A 25,712-nucleotide genomic window follows, 5' to 3' on the forward strand; every position below is an offset into this window, starting at 1 on the left:
CCCCCCACTTTAAGTCTTTAAAGTGGGGGTGCGGCCTATATTCGGGGTCTAGGCTGCCGGGTAGGCAGCGGGGTTAGGATACAGATCCCCTTCATCCTACTCTCTGATACGCTCAGACAGCCTCCCCTGCCAGCACTTCCCACAGGGGGAGTGCCAGCACGGGAGGTTGTCTAAGCGCATCGCGCAGACGTTCACCGGCAGCGGCGATGTGCATAAACAGCCCCCGCTGCCGGCACATCTGCACGATGTGCTTTAACAATCTCCCTTGCCGGGAATTCCCACTGGGGGAGTCCCGGCAAGGGAGATTGTTAAAGAACATCGTGCAGACGTGCCGGCAGCGGAGGTTGTTAACGCTTGCATCACCGCAGCCGGTGAACGTCTGTGCGATGTACGCTAACAATCTTCCTTGCCGGCACTTCCCACGGCGGAAGTGCCAGCACCGGAAGTTGAGTACGCGTACTGCGTAGCTGTCCCCCGCCGGCCCTACAATACCCCGGGGAGTCTGCACCGGTGAGTCTAGGTGGGGGGGACCTCTTGGGGGCAGAGTGGCAGCATATCTCAGGGGGGTAGAGTGGCAGCATATCTCGGGGGGGCACATCTCGGGGGCAGAGTGCATATCTCAGGGGGGGATAAAGTGGCAACATATCTCGGGGGGGCAGAGTGGCAGCATATCTCACGGGGGCAGAGTGGCAGCATATCTCGCGGGGGCAGAGTGGCAGCATATCTCACGGGGGCAGAGTGGCAGCATATCTCGCGGGGGCAGAGTGGCAGCTTATGTAAGTGTTTTTTTTTTACTAAGAATTTTTTTTCTTTAAAAAAGCACCTAACTTTTAGGGTGCGGCCTATATTCGGGTGCGGCCTATATCCGAGCCAATACGGTATATATGAGATATTGTCACTAATTAAATTATGCAGCTCAATCACTCTTGCTGAAGATGTATGCCACTAAAATGAATAGTGAAGTGAGGGGGCTGAACCTTCAACTGTTCCATACAACTCTTCCACAAACATTCCTTCCAACAAGGGGCAGGCTGGTCCAGGACCGGCCCACTTGTTGGCATGAGAATCCCGCGGAGCCACATAACGCATTGTTATGTGACCTTGTGGTAATAAAAGCGCCTCTTGCACTGTATATGAGAAGCTATAAAAAAAGGTAAACCTGTGGAGGTGTGAGGGAGGGTAGGTGTTATGGTGTGGTGGATGTTTTAGTGTGAATGTTTATGTGTAAGTAAGTGTGTGCACACATGTATGTGCAAGTGTGTTAGAGTGTGTTAGTGTCTATGTATAAGTGCGTGAGTGTGTGTTTTGGCTAGTGTGTACATGTGTTTGTGTGTGTTTGTATGTACATATGTGTATGTGCTAGATTAAGCGCACATGTAAGTTACTGGGCCAGAAGGTGCCCAATAGTTAAACCGAGGACTCAAATATTTTTATAATGTTATGCTTACACTGACCATTTTGCTCTCATTTACAAACTAGGTGAGTGGTTTGTGGAACCCTGCCCATTGCACAATTGATTGACATCAACACTTCATTTTATGAAGGTCAAACAGCAGCTGTCAACATTAAAATATAAATGCACTCACCATCGTATTAATGCTAAGGCCTCTTGTTTTGGCTACTCATAATATTTTAAATAGTTTTTTTAATGCCTTGTAGACCTTCCAGAACTGACAAGGATAAAGGGCGTTTTGGAGCTGACGATACAGCTCATTTACGTGGAACCCCGAATAAGAATAATTAATGTCTAATATATTATATTTACAAATTATATAACTATATAATCTATTACTACTAAAACGCATAAATAATATAATGTCCAGCTTTAACTCTTACTATTGTGAAAATGTAACACTCCAGGTCTGATGTAAAGTTGACTCACTTGCATATTGGTTTGGGAGCCGGTCCTTCTCCAGTTGGGTTGCATTCTTGGAAAAAGTAATTACATAGGAGAGCTTCAGCAGCTGGGCGACACAGGGGGCTGACTGTTTTTAGCTCAGACCAGGCTGTCCGTGCAAGCATCTCTTGGCTTTCTTCTGGATCAGCATTAGACGAATTGAAAAAAACCAGAGCGTCCTTATGGAGGATACCATTACAGGTGTTGCCTCGGTATGTACTGCAGTACCCTGATTCCCCTTTGTACAGTCTGAAAAAAGACAACAGACTATGTATTCACAGATTTATATAATGTCTACAAAAAATACAAAGCTTATAACAACCTGAAAGAGACAAACCGATCCATATGGTCAATAAGGACACCTAGAAGACCACATTGTTGTCCAGTTGGTGTCTCTCTATGGGTTTTAGGGTTTATTCACTAACTGCACTATGAGCAGGAGAGCCTGGCAAAGTCAGACTCTGATAAGCTGAGTCTCCATCTTTCTATAAGTTACCTGCAGGTTGGGATCTCCCAGACTCAGCACCAATGAGACTCGTTGGGCTAAGATGTTAGTGGTCCTGGTTAATTGTATTAGGTGGTTAGGTATAGATTTCCTCTGTTGGGTTAAGAGAATAGCTCCAAGTGAAGCCCCTCACATTTTCATCTTTTTTGGTGAATGGAAATCTTTTGAAGTCACTGGGGCATTAACCACAAATTAAGTAGAACACCTAACAAAGTAATGGATCTGACCATACGCAATTGCATGCATGATACACAGTAACATGGTAATTTAGGTTGAAAAAAGACCTTACTTCAACCCTTCAACCTATCCTTCCTGCTTTTGATAAAAAAGAAGGCCACTTAGGGGGGGGGGGCTTGGAAACTAGACATTAAACATTAGTTGAGGCATAAAAATTGCCTATTATGTTTTTTTTAATATAATTTTTTTAATCATTTTGTGTTTTGTGTCTGAATATTCTTTCAGTGGTCATATGAATGATATTTATAATGCTGCATTTAGATATAAAACTTAAATTTAGCAGCGTAGGTGGGCGAGCACTTTTGGGGCAACGTTACAGGAAAAAATCCTTATAGACTTAAATCCTATAAAATAAAGCATGTACTCAATTTACAACCAATTGTACGAAAAAACGATACTTGACTTAACATTGTTAAGCTTGTCATATATGAGTGGTTCCAGGGGAGGGATTTAAGATCATACAAGTAAATTATTGGAGTTTATTTTCAAAGTAATGCATAGAGATTTGATATTTGAATCTGTGTTCATTAGAATAAAACATATGTAACAGAAATTGAGAATTAAAATGTTCTTACCTCCACTCTACGGGAAAGCGACATAGCCCAGTCACAAACAGAAAGCATTGCGAGAAAAAGAAAAGGAAAATTAGTACATGCATACTCAGCACTCATCTCTTTCCAATAACCCTGTGAACTGAGTTTCTATAAAACTAAACCGGTCAGATTACTGCTAGGGTCCAGTTGGCCCTGTATAGACAGGTGATGGGGGCAGGCGAAGTTTAGGGGATATGAGCTATTATATTTATGAGGTGTGAGAAACTGTAGAAAGGCCAGCGGCGCGATTTTAACTTGTACAATTTCATTAAATAATTATACATGTTTTTCCAGCTAGACATATTATGAGTAATATTATCACACATAAAATATACATTATATTTAAAATCTTTGGTTTTAGCATTTATGTTCCTGAAACGTATGCGTCTATTGTCTCCCTGTTGTTGTTTGTAAAACAATAACACTAATAATTTGTAACCAGTACCTTAGATTCTTAACCCCTTAATGACAAAGTGCATTGTTTTCAATGGGTTTAGGGACAGCCCATTGTCCTTAAGGGGTTAAATTATAGTTTGGATATATACATTCAATAATTTTGTTTAATAAAGTACAAAAAAGGGCCGTACCTTGAATTATTTAAATTATTGAACTTAGTTTATTCTAAATAACTAAGTATTCATGTTATGGAATACTATGGAGTAGTTAATCCAGGTTATTTAACAATACATTTATAGTTCTAATGTCATTATTAAGATGTATTTTATAAGACTATGTAGTAATTGTATCTTAGATATATTAGTGTAATATTAATGTCGTCTTATCCTATAGTGCCAAAGGTTTGGGCATAATGTGAAATCGTTAATTTGGATTATGAATTATTATTATTAGTTTCACACAAAGTCAGTTTCAAGGATGGCCTTTACAGTCAGTCTACACCCAAGTTCCCTTGGCAAGCCTAAACTTTTACGCTTGTGATATTTAACCCCTTAATGACAAAGCCCGTGCATGTACAGAGTGGGGAAAGAGAAAGAGGAATAATTTAGACAGAGCACGAGAAGAGAGAGGTGGAATAATAGAGGTGTATAACAGCAGCATTGGTGATCTAAGGGCAGCTATTCCAACTACTGTACATTACAACTCCAAGCAAATATCATCCTTGCATAGCAGGCGGTGCCATCATTTGTCTACGACTCTAAAAGTGGGAAAGCATTGTAAGTGGTCAAAAATGAATAAACAGATCAAATGTTAGAGTCAAAAGAGGATGGAAGTAAGGGGATAGAGTGAAGAAGTGGAGAGTGAAGTGAATGAAGAGGAGTACATGTGCTACTAGACTGAAAGACTGACTGTAAAACACCCAGAGGGAGAAGCAAAGTATGGGCAAATAGGTCTATGTACCAAAAAGTAAAGTTGTCAGTCAAGTTAAGGGTTAATTTGACTGATGTGACTGTTGCAGTTCTGTATGCACAATGCCTGATTTGTGAACTGCGCATGCAGAAAAATAAACAGTGCTAGAATGTTCCATGGACAGGCACAAGGGTGGCATCCTGTCCTGGAGAAAGGGGTATAGGAAAGGGGGTACACAGACGTTAGTAAGTAAGCCACGCGTGATTTCACCAGAAACATCCTGAGTACGAACTGCAAGCATTTACAGCTTACCCGATATAGTGATTGTTGCTGCAGCTTTCGCTGTCCCAAAACTTCCACTATGTTTATTATCTGCCATACAAGTAAAAAGTCCTGGTCTGGTGGCATATATGTTTAACCTGGAGAAAATCACTCCATCCTTGATATTTTCCTCCACAGATTCTGGTAAAACCTGGTCAAATGAAATATATACTGCAAGTGTAAGTTACAGAATTCAAGAATAGTCATGAAAATAATAACTATACCTGCATTAAATGTTAATGATATATGCATTTGCCTACTTGAAAGTACATAACATAAAAATAACCGAGTGAGCTTCCAGAGGGAGACAGGGATCTATCTATCTATCTATCTATCTATCTATCTATCTATCTATCTATCCATCTATCGCATAATTTATTAGAAGGAATATGGAAAGCTGCAGATGCTTCTGCTTGCAGAGGCAGACGCTTAGTGGGGTCACTTAATGTGAAGCAACATGACTCTGCAGTTCTAGCCATCTTATATAGACAGGATCCAAGGTAAACGTGTGTTTTAGAGTGAGTGTGTATAATTGTGTATGCTAGTTACCGGAGGGGGGCCCGGTTCACGTTGCCAGCTCTCACCTGCAACTGTCCATACTAACTGAAGAAGCTGTTGCTTTTTATTCTTGTTTTGTGCTTTCATATGAAAAGAAGCCATATTTAAAAACAAAAAGAAATCTGTTGTATATGTCTGGGGGAAAAAATTTGTTTGGCTGTTATATTCATCAGTTCCATTTTCGACATAAGTCTTTTGGAGAATGTAATAGAAATGTGGTATCGTTATTGAAAGCTTTTTTAAGGTTTATATATTTTTTTTATCATCATAAAGATTCCATTGGTCGTGACTATACTTTTTCATCACCCAAGGTTAACTGACTTGGACTCATTCTTCAAGAAACGAATACATAGTTAGAAAAAAATAATATAAATAAAGTATTGCTTACAGCTTTTCCGTTTTCAAACCAGCGGATGGAGGGAACAGGAATGCCTGCTGCTGTGCACCTCAGAGACACTTCTGAACCAAATGTCACGTTCTGAGACTCTGGGGCCTTCAAGATTCTGGCAACCACTAATAAAAATTCATGATTAAAAAAAAGACACAATCTATATGTTCTGGCAAATGCCATTTTAGTATATATTATGCAACGGACAATACTGTTATTTTTTTAAAACAATTCACATTTTAAAGCAAAATGACTTTTTGCGAAATGATTCAGATTTTAATTATTTTTTGTAGTTTTCAAACTACACCATAAAGGAAAGGAAAATGTTTGGCTTGTAAAAATATACTTTAAATGCAGTCATCATGAAATCATTACAATTGTATGGTAACAAAATTACTACCAAATGTACACATTGACCCTGTCACTGATTAATTCACCCTGACTTCTCAATATACACAAAGCAATGTACAAATCGAATTGCCACAATCAATTTGACATTTTCTTTGGCAAACAGCAAACAAAAATATAGACAGGCATATATATATATATATATATATATGGTCAGTAATGCTTGAAACTCAAGTCAAGGATGTGCTTATCACAACACAACATTATTATATTAGAAATTGTTCATTTTTTGTTATATTTATTTTCATTTATATTTAATTTATGCAACTGAAAATAAATATAAACTGTCTATACAGTTATTAAGGTATGGTATACTTATGAGCTCACTAATTTGCTTGTGGGCCATTTTGAAGATGCCAAATTGGTTTAATAGCTCTATGAGGTCATGGCTTTCCTGCCGGTATGCAATTTCCTGGAAGGTAAATGACTGAACATCTGGTTCACTTTAATACCCTCTTAAAAGTTAGTCATTTTGCAGATCTGTGTCATGCCTCGTTTCCTGGACATCAGTGTATTATCGCTCCTTTCACCTCCTGTTTAACTTGCAAACAAGCTATCCTGAACCTAATACAAGACCGGGGACTGATTAAGGTCTGAGTCCTTACAGCAAGAAAAAATGGCAGACTAGATGCGTCAAATGGCTCTTATCTGCCATCAAATTCTATGTTTCTATGTAAGACCAGCACTGTGACACATAAGACTTCAATAACAGCTATATGACTGCATTCCATTTTCAGCAAATCGTTTATATCAGGGTGACAAATGTCCTGATTTTCAGATGTAAGGGCATAGTTATTGTATCAAAACTATTGACCAAGGCACTTACCATTTTCAGGGCCGATGTGTGAGTCCAATATGCATGACACTTATGTTTTATATTCCCTAATTATTTATACGTATGTGTAGCTGTTAATTATGCAGTGTAATGGTGCACGATTTGTTATCAACAATAATGGATGCTAAAACTAAATGTATCAAAAGAAATCCAAGTCCTGAACTCCAAGGTAAGACGCTCAATTTTGTATTTTAGTTTTTATAAAGTGCCAGTGAACCAGATGGGAGGATCAACAGCCTAACGCATTTCGCGCTTACTCTTAAGCTTTAAGCGCGAGTTAAGCGCGAAATGTGTTAAGCTGTTAATCCTCCCATCAGGTTCATTGGCACTTTATAAAGAATAAAATACAAAATGATGCAACTTGCCTTGGTGAGCTGGACTTGGGTTTCTTTTGACGCAACTTTTGGGGCGCTTAGAGGAGGCGCAGTGAGTCTTGAGCACCTGTCCCCCTTGGGATGCTCCTGTCAGTGGGACTGCTGTGTGGTGAGAGTTGGCATGGAGCCCATGTAGTACTTACTATTTAAAATAAATGTATCCTTCACCTTACTGTTAAGACTGTAAACAGTACATTGCTTTATCCGATTAGCCATTCTTTGCCCAGAGAGCAACTTCCCAGTACTTGCAGAGCATTGTGAGGTGGTCATGTGGGATATACAATGGAGGTCTGTGCTGCAACCTCCTGGACTAGCCAGGGAAGATCATAGGATTACCCCAACCAGCTCATGATTCCCCACTATGTGCAAAAGTGGGACAGTGAGGCAGCTACCTGGAAAACTGGGGTTTCCAGTTCCCATGGCTGTGGGGGTTTATACAGGGAATAAGGACACATGTCCTTATTTAATACACTTTTCTAGGAATTATTTAATCTATCTTTGTTTCTGTTTCATTTGGGATATTAATATAGTATTCCAGCAGTAAAAATATCTATGGCCCTGGAAATAAACCATCACTTTTTGCCTTTCTTGCTTCCTTTCTGTGGGGGACATTTCCCTTGCTGTCAGATAATACAACATGTTGTACAGACACTAGTATTCAAGAAATTCCTAGCATAAAAAATTAAATTCTAGGTTGTTAGCCAGCATTTTACCTCTTTCAAAGCCAACAACCTAAGGGATATGTAGCTGGACATTGGAGGCCATCTGTGTAATCCATACATGATGGCACATTCCTCTCATTCATATGAGCTAACACAGACTTTTATATTTCCTTTTGGAATATATCCTTGGATATATCTTACCCCTTTTCTTATTTTGTACAAGCAAATTAATATGTCTCTAAAATATTTATGCACTATGACCTAATGTATTTTAAAAAAATTCTATTCATTACATGCAGATGACGAAGTTCTATGTACATAACTGAATACAATATGAAAGCTCGAGAATATATGACCTATTTGTTTAAACCTGCGCTCTGGTGATGTCAGAATTATTAGGCATGACAACTTTAGTAGAGTTCTTAAGTGAATCAAAAGACTACACACATCTATAAGGAACAGCTGTTAAGGAATTCTACTATCGCATGCATTGGTTAGCATAATGATGCAGAGCATGAGGCTTAGAAGGAACCCACTGTTCTTACACTGCTCCGTTTTGGCCTAGCAATGATGATGACACTAAGAATCTTTCACTGCGACAGCTGCGACATGCATAGTAATTGTGTGACGTGTCTCAGAAGTAATTCAACACTTTATTTACAGAGTGATGGATTTTACACTAAGGCTGATCATCTCTAATCACCCAAGGTAATTTGTTAGATAATATGGGGATAACAAGGTCACACCAACAATCTTAAGCTAAAATAAGATTTAAAGGAGCAGTATAATGTCACATAGTATACCACAGAAAATGTTGTTTTTTTCCAGACAAATCATGCCCAGTTCAATCAATTCCATGTCTCAACACCATCCCCTGAGTTTAGCAATATCTCACATGCATGGGTTTTTTTCATGTTCATGAAAAAATGAAACCACTGGGGTCTCCAGGGCTGCTTACTATATGTTCCCCATCACGTGGTTTACAATTAAGGTGCTCATAAGTTGACCTTGGCATACAGCACCCCCCATTTACTTATGCAATGGGAAGGTAGGTTAACACAATTTTAGACAAGAAAGTAGTGGGGCACGATTCAATGAACAACTAAAGCAGAGCTCTTCGAACATGGGGTTAGGACTCAATACTTGGTTGCAAGATGCCTGTCACTGAGTCTGACTTGGCCTTTCACAAATAAATATCAAATTTTTCTAATAGATTACTGTATTTCCAAAATGTGTTTTAGGGGCCACTATGGTGTAAGTGCCCTCTCCTTTACATTCCAGATCGTAAAACACTTTGTCTCAAATCTGCAATGTAGAAGTAAACACCATGCGCACCCTCTCAGTGTCAATACATTTACTATAAAAAAAAAAGTCGTCAAACTTCCTAAACATCACCATTAATATTGCACCTACAGCATCAAATCCATGCATGACCAATCACCAAAATAAATAGTCTACCCTTCATCTTTACATGTGCACAGATGGAACAATCTATATTTTACCAATGGTGTTATTGAGATGATAATGTCCTATAAGTGATCAAATGTATACCACTACCTACATTTGGAGTATAAACACAATTTGCTATAAATCATCCCTGCCTATCTACACAGGATGTACTAATGGAAATGAAGCAACCGACTGGGCATCAGCCTCTGAGTAAGTGTCAACATAAGTAGGTGCACGTATATTATCTTAGCTATTATTGCAGTCTAATACTCTGCATATCCAGAACATTGTCTAAATAGAAGTGTGGATGAAGGGATGGGAGTTAAAATGTATTAACAACTCAAAATAAATACCTATTCAATATGAAAAAAAGTATTGTTAATTTTTGTTAATGTGTAACATGAGGTTATATGTAAACCATGGATTTGGAACATAAAACAATATGTATGTGGAGTATGACTGTAATCAAGACATACAGTTGTGTGAAAAAGAAAGTCTACCCTCTTTGAATTCTATGTTTTTTTTTTTATATAACAGCAATCATTGGTTCCTTAGCAGGTCTAAAAATTAGGTAAATACAATCTCAGATGAACAAAAACAGATGACATATTACACTGTGTCATGATTTATTTAACAAAAATAAAGCCAAAATGGACAAGCCTTATGATTTAATAGCTTGTAGAACCACCTTTAGAAGCAATAACTTGAAGTGATCTTTTTCTGTATGGCTTTATCAGGAATTTTGGCCCACTCTTCTTTACAACGTTGCTTCAGTTCATTGAGGACTGTAATTTGAGTCATTGTGACACAGTATAGATGCAAATTTACGCAAGTTTTCAAAAATGTGTTTTTATCTATTTTAGTAAAACCAATAATCACTAATAATTATTATGTTTTACGTTTTCTATGATTTTAAAAAAGGCTCTCCTTCTCCTGGACAAAATGATGTAAAATTTGTGTGGGTTCATCAAATATGGAAAAGGACAATCATGGTTTAACAAACATATGGTAAAATATGACAAAAGATATTTTGGTCTTTTGGTTAGGAAAACTCCCATGACTTAAGGGGTTAAAAAATTGTGTGCTAGTGTACCTAGAAGAATTGATGCTGTTTTGAAGGCAAAGGTTGGTCAAATGGCCAAATATTGATTTGTTCACTCACTTTCTATTTTTTTAATACCAAAAATAAACGATTAACATGTCATCTCCTTTACCCCACCATAACTTTTGTTATGTGTGTATATATATTTTTGAAAGCATTAGTACGTTATAGAATTTTTTCACACCTGTACAGTATATATATATATATATATATATATATATATATATATATAAAATCCTTACACATAAACCATGGGGAAGGTATCTTAACTTGAAATTGATTATAACCTTCAACTGATATTGCAATTTTGTCTCAATCTAGTTTGGCTTGGAAACTATTGTTACATATATTTACATACAGTATATACCTACCTACAGTATATACCTATCATAAAGGCAGAATTAGGAGTTTCACATAAGCGTTTGATAAACTTCTTTGCAGACAAGACGTCTTTCTATAACTCAGCAGCACCACATGGTTCTAAAAATAATTTAAATGATTTTTTATGGTGCAATGCTGACTGTACAATCATAGAAAAGAAATGTAACCAGATAGTTTATATCCTGTACAACTGTATGAATCCTGTTTCTAGCCGAACTCTGTTCTATATTCAGAACAAATACTGGCCTATGGGCTAAACTGAGCAAACATTCCCAAGCAAACGGAAGCTTGTGTCATTCCAGTGACATCTAACTCTTTCCGCTGAACCGTCACTGGAAAGATTATTTTCTTACTGAAATGTCAACTATCTACTGTAATTATTTTGGCAACAAAAGTTGGGCATCACATTAACCCTGTTCTGAGAGCAGACGCCAGCAGCTATGTAATATGGTAGAATTAAAGGGAACTATTATGGCTATTGCTACTATTATTTATTTCAAATGGGTCAGCAGGTTATCCAGCTTATCTACAAAATAGATTTGTGCAATGGATATATACAATAATTACCTAATATTCCAATCTAAATACATTACGATACAGATCCAGAAATAGTACTAGGGATAGGGGTATTAACTTTGATGTTAATATAATTTTAGTGCAACTTATTGTCCTAGTAACTGAAAGAAACCATAGGCATGAGAAGGTAACAATGTATAAAAGCAAAAATAGATATCTTCAAAATCCCATTCGAGATGATCATTTATATCTACTTCTACTGAATTTTGTTAGGGTTTCTAGCATTCGCCTGTTGGATTTAATTGTATAATTTATATTACTTTGAATATTGACACTATATATTTATTGAGATAGCCACACAGAAAAGCTTAAAATGTTTTTTTAACCACATTAGAAATACATAATGCATGGCAAACTCAGCCCCTCTTAAAATTGACTTTTATGTCAGCTCACAGCAACTCGCCTACAAATAACTCTTCTGCGTACAAATTCATTTTCAGGGTTCTTTTAAAGACATAGATGTGAAATCCTGAAAAATTACTGCATGTACATATTATCTGTATTTCAAAAGGCACTCTATTGTGTTTGTGCAACACAAAGAGCCTTCTCTGAAAAGTGGAAACGGTGGAACAGAACAATTTGGCTGAAAATGGCACAGTACCTTTGGTGTAAATCAAGACGCCTTGTAGAATCTCAAGTGAACAAGCTAACAGTTTAATATGTACTTGATATAAACAACACAAAAACATTTTGGACCAATCCCAATATGCGCATTAAACTAATTATATATATATATTTAAAATAATCATGAACATACCTAGATACTTAGGATTTGCCTGAAGACTTTGGATTTGTCCGCTGAGTGTTGGCTATCAGGGGAATATTTTTATTCCTGGGTTTGGTAAACGCTGGAAAGGGTGTTAAGCTATACCCACTTAATGTCCAGTTTTACCAACTGACCCATGCATTGCCCAACATCACATTCAAGCTCTATCACCCTTCCAGCTTTGATAAGGAGAACATCAGGATGATCTACAGGCCAACATGCCCAGAATGTTTAAGGTATGACAGCAATTTTATGTTATATGAAGAAATATGAAAAATATCTAACATCAACAGGAAAGAGGACGCATCTTGGTTATATCCAAGGATGGATGTATTCTGTGATAATAATCTAGATATTTAAATTTGAGATATTACCATGCTATTGAAAAAAAATGCAGACAAACAAGGAAATCAAAATGGTAATGGAATTATGATATGTAAAAACTACACATACATTCATAAATGTGCGGAAATATAAAATATACATTTTTAAGACTATTTTCACAAAACAAAAACAATAGCCAAGGTTAATTCAATCAATTTGCAAAGCGTCTCTCTAAAAATAGGCAACCTTTGTGTTGTGTAACAAGCTCACAGCCATCCAGACTGCTAGAATACGACTTACATGGTTGTAACTTTATGTGAGCCTATGCCTAAATGTCTTGGCATGCAATAGGTACAACAGATAAACATTATAACTTATTTCAAGATAAATATTCTAAGCACCCTGTTTTATTTATGAACCAGCCCTGGGTTACTTGATGGCAAAATCATATCCCCTAACTGTTCATATAATGGATGTAGGATCTTATGATCCACTGTGCTATACAACAGAGATGTATAGATCAAAAGGTTTTAAACTGGTTAGTTCTTTCCCTTACTTGTGACATGTGTAAGTGACACTTATTTACTTAAGGATGCAAGGTTAAATTTAGGCGTGGGAACTCTTGTTCCAAGTTTGAGTTAGCAAACTCGCAACTTGCTTGTATAGATTGCATTAACAAGACTCTACTGGAGTCGAATTTACGCAAGTTCATTGTTAATTTACTTAAGCACAAAGCCAAGCTGGCAATAGTGAATATGTGGTTGGACTTTAGTTGTGCAAGCTTGCTGCTATTAACTCATATTTAATGAATAGACCTCTCAATTAAAAGACATAATGCCCACATCATGCATAGATCCCACCAACATTATACATGTGCAAAGGTCAATTCATTACAGGACCTATAATGTTTACACGGAAGTAGTACCATGGCCAGCTTATAGCAACACTTTCGGGCCACCAAATGTTTGCAATAATGACATACATTTTTGCAAAAAAATGAAAAAAAAAATTATGTACGTTTTTTTAGCTTAAAGATACGTATAACTAAGGGAATGTATGCACAATGAATTTAAGAAACTGGTCAAAATATGAAAACAAGAACTGAAAATGTCAAATACTGAAGTATTTTAGGTAACCTTTAAATATGGATGTTTTACAATAACAATCAATGGGTCTGTATTGTATACTATTGTATATTGTATCTTTAGCCATTTTTAGCACCTAGGGAAAAATATTGTATCATATCAAGTAAGCCTGACATTTGTAATCTTTAGCCACTTGACACATTGGGTGAGCAATTGTGCTCAATTTCCTGGCTTGTCCTAGTATCAGCTGACCTGCCATTTTTACATTTCTTTCACAACTCATTATCGTTGTCTGTATAAAAGTGACATTGTGGTTCTGACAATGTTTGACAATTTAAGTGTAATGATGTATAGAAAATGATTTTCTTTTTGTATTTTGGACATGGACACTTTTCCTGTTTAGATATTGGGTCCAATATGTTTTAATATGTCTTTCATTTGTTTTGCTCAAACTGTGCTGCTATCCTTATACTTTGAACATTTGTTTTCTTCCACAAGCAAAGGCCTATTTCTGAGAAATGGGTATTTACTAATATGCAGTCTTTGACTTATTATTCAGTTCATGAAGTTTTCATTTGATACTCTCGCTGTATAGTCGTGAAATCTACATGAAGATATCAGGCACGTGTCGGGATCTCCATTTGAGCTAGACCCAAGTGACATTACGGTGACTACTGAGACACTAGAAAAGTGCCAATACCTATTACATATAATAATAATAATAATAATTACTATAATTATTATTATTAATGAGATTCCATCCAGTAGGGATGCCATGGTTTGTTTCTACAGTCCAGCATTTACAATTGCATTATCTTAATACACGTAGACCACACACAAGTACGATTAAATTAAAATTATATAATCTGTTTCCTACCTTCAACTTCTAGCATTGCTGGTTTGGAATAGGCAGTTCCAAGGCTGTTCTTTGCCATGCATCGATATTGGCCAACATCTTCTCTTTGTACCTTTTGAATCCTTAGACTCCCAGACTCTAGAATGGCAATACGTGCATTCTCCTACCATGATACAAATTGGCAGTAATACAGAATAAGCATTCAATGTTTGGTTATGTGTTGGTTTGTATAATAATGAAACTGTATCTTCTAGAGATACTATACAAAAAGTCTGTTGAACAATAATAGTGGAAGGATTTACCAAAGGCCACAGTGGCACTACTTTATATTTTATCAATGGGACAAGGACACATAATAACAGTTGTAATTTATATGAAAGACCTCTTGCCATTAAGCAAGAACAATTCAAAAAAGCAATGGCTTAGACACAGATTACAGGAAAAATGTGAGCATGTGCGGTTTAATGACATCACAGTAGCTGTTGGAAACTGCCATCTTTGAATTTATACACTATCTGCATAATGTGAATATCTGCATAATGTGAAACTCTTTGTTTAGGGAAAGAGAGAAACACACATGGTCAGAGTGATAGCAGTATGGGTCAGAGTGATAACAGTATGGGTCAGAGTGATAACAGTATGGGTCAGAGTGATAACAGTATGGGTCAAAAGAATGAATTTACTAACAACCGAGTCGTGCTGAGATAATGAATTTCACCTCACTTCACCCACCATACATTATAGAGGGTCATTATATCAGAAGGGGAGAGTTGTTTCTTGATAATGTATAATTAAGCTGGTGTTGAAAGCACTCCACAGCACATAACTTAGCAAACTGAAATGTACAACATATAAGTTGACTGCAGATAGGAACCATTTGGTCCATCTAGTCTGCCCATTTTTCCTGATCTAAGGGACTTATATCCCTATCAGTCCTTAGTGGGAATAGTGGGCATGCACGTAACTGTAATAGCCTCCACACTTCTGCTGAGAGACTGTTCCATTTATCTACCACTCTCTCAGTAAAGTAGATTTTCCTTACATTACATCTTACATTAAAAGACTTTACCCTCTATTCTTAGACTATGACCTCTTGTTCTAACATTTCTTCTCCTTTCAAATAAGTCATAAATCTGTTTATGTATATACGTGTTTCTATGATATCTCCCCTCTCTCCGTTTTCCTACAAGCTATACATATTAAAATCCCTTAGTCTTTCCTGATAATTTTTATCCTGCAAACGACTTACCATTTTGTAGCCCTTCTCTAGGCTCTGTCCAATGCGTCAATGTTTCTGGGGAGTCTCCAGGTCCATACACAATACTCTAGGTAAGGTCTGACTGACTCTTTATTGCATTGTCTGCTTACAGAACAGTGTCCCAGTGCTAAAGTATATTCTGCCTTGGGATTTTTATGTCCCAAGTGCATTATTTTACATTTATCAATGTTAAAGTGGACCACGTTTTCTATTCCAACTTAACATGAGTTTGGAGGTTTAGAAATAAAGAGACTCTGTAGCCATGATATTCACTCTGAGCTGCATGATAGCTGTGTGTTCCCTTTAAATTTTCATGCTTTTGCAAATGCATGGGGAGATTCTATGAATCCTCCCATATACATTCGCCCCTTCCATCTCTTCTCAGTTATTTTGCTTGCAGGAGAGTATGTTTAGTCAAACACATCTCCCTGCACGTGATATACCTACCAGCCAGTTAGCTCCGACGTTGGCATGGTGAACGTTGCAGGTTGGGGTCTATGGAGACACCCATGCACTGCAAGCGCTCCCATTGATTCTTTGTGACAGTCTATTCTAAATAGCAAACATATTTTCAGTTTATGCAATGGAGTGTTAACCTTTATTATTACAGCTATAATAGTGAACCCACTTCTTCACTTAATTATACAGTGAATATCTACTTAGCCACTAAAACCACATGTCTATCCAGCCTTACAAATAAAAAGTATAACTTTTAATGCTTTGAGTATTACAGTACAGTACAGTATACTGTGGTTGTTGCTTTAACATGGCACTGAGAGTGCCTAAACTCTCAACTTAGAGATTTCCTTTATCAGGTTTCAAGGTTTACTGATATATTGAGTGATATGTTATTACCAGTGTAAAAATACTTCCCTTTTTTATAAGACACATTCTATTGTAGTCTTTAGGTAAGTCTGAAAGTATGGCAATGATTACATGTATTTGATTTGAATTATATGTATGTTAAATAAGAAAATATACCCAAATAAACAACAATAATAATGTCGTACCTTTACAGTGTTTTCTCCTTTCATCCAAGAAACTGAGGGTTTTGGATTTCCCAAAGTATTGCAAGGAAGAACAGCCTTTACACCTTCAACAAGTTTTAGGTTTATTGGAGGCCGAGTTATTTTTGGTTCTGAAAAGTAAATGTAAGACACAGTAGTATTTTGTTGGTACTCAATGGAAAACTTAAGGCCTCAGCTGTAAAAGAGATCTGTGCCAATTGAGAATAGACACGCAGAGTAAGGCCGCACCACAGACCTGCAGGCAGGATGACAGATTCAGGGAACAGGGGGACTAACACGCACATGCAAAATTATGAATTTCTGGGGGAGTGTATAAAGTCGAAATAATGCTGGGTATATAGTGATAATGATATGGGATGGAAATGATGGTGGGGATTAATATATTGGTGAGGGTGGGAGGTATGAATATGGTGGTTAGGGATATGACACACTAGTATATATTTATAGGATATTTATTTATTTATATACATTTCTGTTGATCTGTATGTTTCTCATTTCATCTATACCATCAGTGCAGGGTTTGCATGTGATTTAGTTGATCTCTGTTTCCATGTAGTACTCATTTGATCTATACCCACAATGGAGGGTTTGCATCTGTTACTCAGTTGATCTCTGTTTCCATGTGATTCTCGTTTGATCTACACCCACACTGCAGGTTTTGTATATGTTATTCAGTTGATGAATTCCATGCTTCCATGTAGCCCTCATTTAAACTATACCCGCAATGCGGGGTTTGCACATGTTGTTCAGAGATGTTTCCATGTGCTTCTCATTTTGGTCAACAGCAGCCTGCAATTTGGAGAGACACCGCTGCCCTGATATTGCAGGATGCTCCTACATTGGCACTCCCCTGCCAATGCAAGCCCCATTAGTAGGATGTGTGCCTGCTGGACTCCCAAGCTGGGTAACAAGAGTAGACCAGCATCCAGCTGGGATATCAGTACTGCAATGCAGACCACCCAGTGAATTAGTTTGATCAATCAGATGTTTTCTGAATAAACCAATTAATTAATTATCATTCATATGTTGAAATGTTTAGATGCTTAAAGGCTTATAATGTGGAAACATTTGTGTTGTTTAATCCTTGCTTTACATCATGTTTCTTTTTTGGTGGATAGAGGCCCCAGTGCATTGATTTTGCACAGGGCCTACAATGCTTTTAAGAGAGCCTTGGGCCAGTCTGGGCCTGAGTATAAAGTATACCTGTAAACTGTTTACTGTCAAATATACACAAATACGGCTTTTAGGCCAATAAACTATACAAGGAAATACCAAACTATTTACCTCAGATCATTAGCAGGAATTAATTCTGTACACATAACTTTCATAGCTAAAGAAATAAAAGCCTTTGGGGGGTATCACATTTGGTATGCTGTTTACATAGGATTCTACCTAATAAGGAAGCTAATGGAATTCTTTTGTGGCTACTTTCACCAAAAAAGGTTTATCAAGGCTTTAAGGCGTTGGTGAAATGCATTAAGAGTATAGGCATAAAGCTATACTGAATCTAAGACAAGACCAATGATTGATTCAGTCTGAGTCTTAAGTCTGGAAAAATGGGCAGACTAGAAGGGCCAAATGGTTCTTATCTGCCATCAAATTCTTCTATATGGAAACAGACTTAAAGCATCAGTATTCAAGAACAACGCAAAGTTTATACGTGATTATAGTGAGACTTATTCCCCTCATTTTATATATTATGTAAATATTTTTAATTATATATTCTAATCTATTATAATCCACTAGTGAAAAGAACTAGAATGATTCTGCTGCTTCTTTGCTTGTGAGACTAAATTAACATAGCCATATAAGTCAAAGTCATTTCATTCAATCAGAAAAGGAGACCTCTAAGATCCTGAAAGCTCACTCCAGGACCCACACCTCCAATGGTGCAGATCATAAGGTCTCCCTTTATTGGCCCATTTTAATGCAGAAGCGCTAGTCTGTGAGGGCACGACAGGTCCTGCACGGCTGTATCAAGAAAGCTAGATGTGATGACACATATGGCGCTACTGATACAGGCAAACAGGGTCTTTCATGAAAAAAGTAGGCAAGTTGGGAGAGAGAGGGTATTATAGGGACTGTTGGGGACATGACAGGGGCTAGTGGGGATAATAAATGGGTTTGAGGGACATGGCAGGGGATGTGGGGGCAATAGAGGGGCTGAGGAGACATGTCAGCAGCTGGGGACATGACAGCAGCTGGCGGGACAAAATATGGGCCTCAGTTAGCATGTTAAATGTTAACGTTTATGACAGAAGAAAGCCTCTTCTCTCTAAAAAGAACATGGCAGTATGGCTTAGATTTGCAAAGTTGCATCTGAACAAACCACAAGACTTCTGGAACAATGTCGTTGGACAGACGAGACGGAACTGGAGATGTTTAACCATAATACATAGCCCCACATTTGGCGAAAACCAAAAACAGCATATCAGCAAACACCTCATACCAACTGTCAAGGACGGTGGTGGAGGGGTAATGATTTGGGCTTGTTCTGCAGTCATTGTGTCGATCCTGAACTTCTCTGTAAACTAATGTATTCTATAGTCAAATGTGAGGCCGTCTGTCCGACAGTTAAAGCTTGGCTGAAATTGGCTCATGCAACAAAACAATGATCCCAAGCATACCAGCAAATCTACAACAGAATGGCTAAACAAGAAAAGAATCAAGGTGTTGCAATGGCCTAGTCCAGAACTCAACCTGACTGAAATATTGTAGCATCACCATAAGAGAGCTGTGGATAAACAAATGTTCACAAACCTCAATGAACTGAAGCAATGTCGTAAACACCCAAATTCCTCCACAACAATATGAGAGACTGAAAATGTCATACAGAAAATGGTTACTTCAAGTTATTGCTGCTAAAGTTCTACAAGCTATTGAATTATAATGTGTACTTAGATTGGCTCGTCCATTTTTTGGCTTTATTTTTGTTTACTAAATCATGACACTATGTAATACGGCATGTGTTATTCTTCATCTGAGGTTGCACTTACCTGCTAAGGAACAGATGATTGTTATTTTGTTCTGATGTGTAAAATGATTAATTTACTTGGAAGGCCAGGACTGTTGATAGTATTGGGTGGTTCATGTGTATAGTATATAGAATTATGAGTTTGTTGTTGAGGATAGCTTTGCTAGTTCAGTGGCATTTTAGGACAGAAACTAGATTAGATATAGATTTAGGATTCCTGGCTACAACTTTACTTTAGACTACCTACATTTATTAATACCTCACTGTTAAGACTGGGGACATTTTCTTCTGTCTAGTATTACATGTTTTCTATTTGAATGCTTGTGTGGGATTCTAATCATCTTGATTTGGCACCCTTACACTTGTACTAATGTGTAAATTCTTCTGTTTAGGGCCTATTAAAGCAGGCGCAACACACCCAGGCCCCCTTATAATGGAAAACTCACATTACACAACACCCTGTATGTGGCCCTGCATTAATAGCGCAGCAGCCTGCACAGAAAATGATTGGCTGTGTGTGAGGTAAGAGTGTGTGGTGTAAAGTGATGAGTTAGCATGTGTTATTAGCAGGCCCGGACTGGCCATCGGGCACACCGGGCGGCCCAGGGCCGGATTGACGTAGGGGCTGATGGAGCTGCAGCTCCAGGCCCCTACCTTAAAATAGGCCCAGTCAGGACCGAATAAAATAGGCCCAGTCAGGACCTCTACGGCCGCATTAACGCAGGCATAAGGGGCACCTGCCCTTAAGCCCGCAGCAACTGCGACCGGGTCCGCCACTCTAGGGGGCCGGGCAGCCCCCACCAGGGCCGGCCTTAGGGGTGTGCGGCCGCACAGGGCTTAAATTAAAACATCGAGGGTTTATTTTTTTTTTTATTTTTTTTTTACTTTATCCTCCATGTTAAATAAAGTTTTTTTAACATTATTTAAACATTATTATTTTAGCGTTCCTTGATCCAAGAAGAAATGACGGAGTCGAGACGGATTTCTTATCCCCTAAGTGGCAAAATCTGAAAAATAGCTTAATTGGGTTTTTTGGCTCAAAAGCAGGAAGGATAGGTAGAACTTGATGGACTTGGGCTTTTTTCAACCTGAATTACTATGTTAAATTACTATGTTGCTGCTATGTTACCAAATGAGAATATTTAACCAAATACTACATTTACAATATAACTGTTATACTTTTAAATTTTGGGTACACTGTTTCACTATTTAAAAAAAAAAAAATTACTGTATATTATTGTGTCCTAGGCGTTTTATTATATTGAGTTCTTTGCTGATAAAGCAGTTTTATCCTGCCCTGTGTTAGGCATAAAATTTATACATGGAAAATCCATTTTGTTTTCATTATCTGTTGCTGTTTGATGTTTCAAAGTCATGGGACATAGAGTCTGACAGAATGCTAAATGGGCTTTAAAGAAAGAACAACTGCTGGCATGAAGTCATCTTATTTTATCACCATTGACACTTACTCATTTTCACTTGCAAAGCCCCACAGCTTTCTGCTTGGTCCCCAATCTGGTTATTAGCCACGCAGCAGTACACACCATCATCGCTCTCTTCCACACTGAGAATGGTGAGGAGCTGGCCGTTCTCGCGAATGCTGTACCGTGTGTCAAACAATCTGTAGACATATTTGATTTTAAGTTAGTCAAATGTAAAATACAACGTATCACCAGAGATGTCAGGCACTTGTTGCGCCCCTCACTAATTACAGGTACGTAATCTATGTACCCTTAAAACACAATAGTGATTTGTGCGCATAGTGATATCCCAGAAAGATATAATTGGTAGTGCACTCATATAAACATGAAGACCGAAAAAATTCTCAAAAGTGATGGGTTTTTTTGGTATAATATATAAAACAGTTAAAAGTCCAGATATGAAATAAATAGTGTAATATTGCAATGATATAATAATTAGTGTTGCTTAGTAGTGCACTCACATATGCATGAAGGTATGAGGGCCTATCACCCCTTATCGCCCAGGTTCATAAAAATGTAGTGAATAGGAGAAATATATATATATATATATATATATATATATATATATATATATATATGAAAATGTATTCCATAAAACATTGCAGAATAAAGCTTCCAGTATATCCAAGATCCAGGTATAGTAAGGAAACAGAGCTCAACAGATAAATAAATACATAAAAGAAAATAACATCTAGAAGATACAAAATAAAACATAGTCCATGAGTATATCGCAGCTCAAATATCACGCAATGGCTTTAGCCCTATTGGGGGTTCTACCTGGTGTGTTTTGAGTGGAAATATGATGCCCTTTTGTAGTGGTATGTTCTACCTATGTATGTACCCACCTTTTCCACATGTGGTATGTTCTACCTATGTATGTACCCCCATTTTCCACATATTTCAAAGAAGCACTTACAGGTGTGTTTGTGACAGTCCACCAACCAAACTTGCACCAAAAAGTCTATTCACTAAAATACTTGCAACTTGGCTGTTTGGCTTAGAATTTTGATTTGCCTATGGAGTTGTGTTGAGTTGTTAAGCTCCACTAAGATAGCTGGACTTGTCACATCTGTCATATTCAGCACAAAAGTAGGACAAGATATCTGATTATTTTGTAGTAAGAAAAAGCAAGCAGGTTGTTGTCATCAGGCCTGTATTTAGAACTGTTTTTTCACCTCTCTCACTTTTTTAGGTAGTATATCTAATTATGATTGCTATGAACTCCACTAAAAACACATTCTATTTGTCACCATTCTCTTTTATCTGGGTCTACCAGGATGTGAGCAGGAATAATGTTCTTATGGCAAAATGAACAGCTGAATGAACACATGACCTTGTATTAACATCACCCCCCAGGTGAGTCAGGTAAACTCATTAATTTAATTTACCTTCTCCCATGAGTGGTACTCTTTTATTTTTGGAATAAATTACTAGAACATTAATTACATTATTTAAAAAAGTTGCTTTAAAAACAAAGTTGTTTAAAAATATGTTCTGTTCAGTGTTAAATGTACTTAAAGTCATTAATATGCAAATTAAAAGATGTTGAATGCAAAATAAAACTTTGGAACTTTAAGACTTGTAAAAAAATGAATTTTGATGTATTCATGTAAGCTTGTTCAATAAAAGGTTACATTTGCAAGAGGAACATGAAGATGACCAGTTATATTTTCAAGCACTCCAAGAAACCTCAGTGGAATCCATCCATGTTGTGTAGACAGAAAACTACCAAAAAAGTCAAAACGCATAGAAAGCATAATAATAAATCTGCCGATGAACACGAATGATCAGAAAATCACCAAAGGGAGCCCACAGCAGGTAAATCTTGTTCCTGCAGCTGAGTTTTCCATCTTTATGGCCATCAAACGTGTCTCCTGACCATTACTTGTTGCATTATATGCAAAATAAAAGCATAAAGATGGGAAAAAGGTGAGTTATGCCACAGATGCCCGTTATTTTTTTACAAGCTGTTAATTAGTATACATATAAGGACCAAACCTGCATTTGCTATGTGTTTTATGCACAGTATATTATAATGGTTGTGTGCATCAGATTTAATATATATATGTATCTTATTTTCATCTGAACCTATTGCACCTTAGCTTTATCTCATTGAAAACTGTAAAAAACTAAGTTAATCCATTAGTGATTTATAAATGCATACATATATACTTTAAGCAAATAATTATGCTCATCTTAACCTTGCATTACATGTGCTATGTTCATTTAATTTGTTAGCTAAATTATAAGCTATTTGACTAACAGACATCTCATGCTTGATCCAGATACGGTTCATGTGGATAATTGAGAGAAGGCTGAGGGGAAATCTTTACTTATGTAGTATACCCTGCAGCTATTAGTGCCGGGGACACTTGATTGTTTAGACAGGTCGACAGTGAGCAAACGGAAAAAGTACCGCTCAGCTGTTCTGTGCAAGCACAATTTAGATAAACTCATTGGAAACACATCAACTTGCTGACAAGTGCCAAAATGTTGTTTGATGAAGTTCTTTCAATCCTATTTTTTTTCCATTGTATGAAAGCCGTTAAAACACACCATGGAGATGGTGTGAAACCTACCGATGTTCCTGTGCATTTCATGCTCTTATCATAACATCCCAAGCGTATGTAAAAAGCTGGGAAAACGGTAAAATGAAATATTTACTTGATGGAAAAGAAAACTCTTTTTCGCAGGGAAAAGTTAACGTATCCTTTCAGATCTAACAGGAGCCGTATCCAAACACTGGTAACGGCTGTGATCTTGAATATATTTGAGTACTTGACAGAAGTGTGTGTGTGGCCCGGGGCTTAATGTTTCAAAAGTACAAAGTCAAACAGTTTATTAATAAGAATATTTATATTAAGAAACAAAAAGGCAAACTATTAACAGACTAAAGAATTTAAATCAAATAAACCCATCTCCATGCCTCTTTAAGGTAATTAAAGTTATGAAATTGGAAATAAAGGCCAAAATAAAAGACAGGCTTAGTAAAACAATTTTATTGTTCACTAAGCAATAGTGAATAAAACACTTTTAAAGAAAGAAAAATAAATTAATAAAATCATAATCACCTTCCTGGCACCAGAACATCTTACAAAAAAATATTACAGCTCATTGTATAATATACAATCTGATCTACTAATATAATAATGCTGATCTCCAAATTAGGGAATTATTCAACAACTTAACCTTCCTAAAGTCCCAGAAGAGAAGCTGGTATCTCTTAACCAACCATTTTTATTGAACAAAGTCAGAAATGCCAATGGTTAGCTCTAAAAGGGAAAAAAGGGTAGCTCTTCTTAAAGTGTAGAAGGATTTCCGAAAGCTTATTTTTAGACATTTTGACTGTAAGTTTAGCATTCTGAGAGTTTCATAGAGGACTACAACCTTTATACAATGTTAACTGGTCAACTTGATGGTTATTGCACAAATCCTAAATCTGGCCAGAGTGATTTGGACACTGTTCCTTTATGAACCAGCCACAAACAATAACATATTAGGCAATCAATATTATCTTAAGAGATGTTATATCTGGTGTTAGTACCATTGGTTTTGAAATCATGCAGACGTTATCATAACTGATGTAATTTGTATATTCAGACATGTATATTTTAGAAAACTAATTAGCATTGCTTTGTATTGTAGATAAACTGTGGTAGAACCAGTTCTAAAAACTACATTCCAGAAAGGCCTGCCTTCCAAGTACTGAAAAATATCTTCAAGTGAACAAAAAAATATTTAAAAATGACATATTTACGGAATGATCCAAAAAATATGACCCGTGAAAGACTATTGTAATTTGTTACGCAATGCCAGTTACAGTACATGAGTCAAGAGATTTAATATTCTCTCCAAAATGTCCATCATCTGTTTAAATGATCCAACGGCTGTTTAGAGATTTCATGAGATAATAGCTATTGTTAGAATACTTATAAATAGACATCACAAACCTGGCAGCTGTGCTGCTAAACTATTGTATAAAGGTGAACATAATCAGAACCTACTATTTTATTGACATTTAAGATTAATTAAGACAAACACAAAATCTAGTGCAATTATATTTACATTTTTTCAGATTTGTAATAGAAAGCTACCCATATATTAGTTTTTTTTCTCTAAATTAAAAATGACTATGTGATGACATCATTACTAAATTCAACATCATCATCATTACTAAAAAAGCATATACAGCTGATGTTATTTCTATTTAATGTTATTTTTTTAAAACATAGTGTTCATTTTCTCTGGCTCTGACAGTACATCTGGGCCTTCCATTCACACCTCATTTCACATGATCACCATTGGGTGTCATATTCTGGTCTAGGGAGCAGGTCCATGGAAGGCAGCCC

General features: G+C 37.0%; 1 protein-coding gene across 1 annotated transcript in view; it reads right to left on the bottom strand.

The window, feature by feature from the left end:
• MUSK (muscle associated receptor tyrosine kinase) overlaps positions 1-25,712 on the bottom strand; it is a 61,929-nt gene that overhangs the window by 17,165 nt on the left and 19,052 nt on the right. The window contains exons 3-8 of the mRNA XM_053465846.1: positions 21,352-21,503; positions 16,891-17,018; positions 14,644-14,785; positions 5,805-5,929; positions 4,843-5,009; positions 1,883-2,146 (exon numbers count right to left, since the gene is read on the bottom strand). Of these exons, the coding sequence (XP_053321821.1) occupies positions 1,883-2,146; positions 4,843-5,009; positions 5,805-5,929; positions 14,644-14,785; positions 16,891-17,018; positions 21,352-21,503 (978 nt within the window). The remainder of the gene's footprint in view (positions 1-1,882; positions 2,147-4,842; positions 5,010-5,804; positions 5,930-14,643; positions 14,786-16,890; positions 17,019-21,351; positions 21,504-25,712) is intronic.

The sequence above is a fragment of the Spea bombifrons genome, chromosome 1 (assembly GCF_027358695.1).
Source record: "Spea bombifrons isolate aSpeBom1 chromosome 1, aSpeBom1.2.pri, whole genome shotgun sequence".
In the NCBI taxonomy this organism is placed as follows: Eukaryota; Metazoa; Chordata; class Amphibia; order Anura; family Pelobatidae; genus Spea; species Spea bombifrons.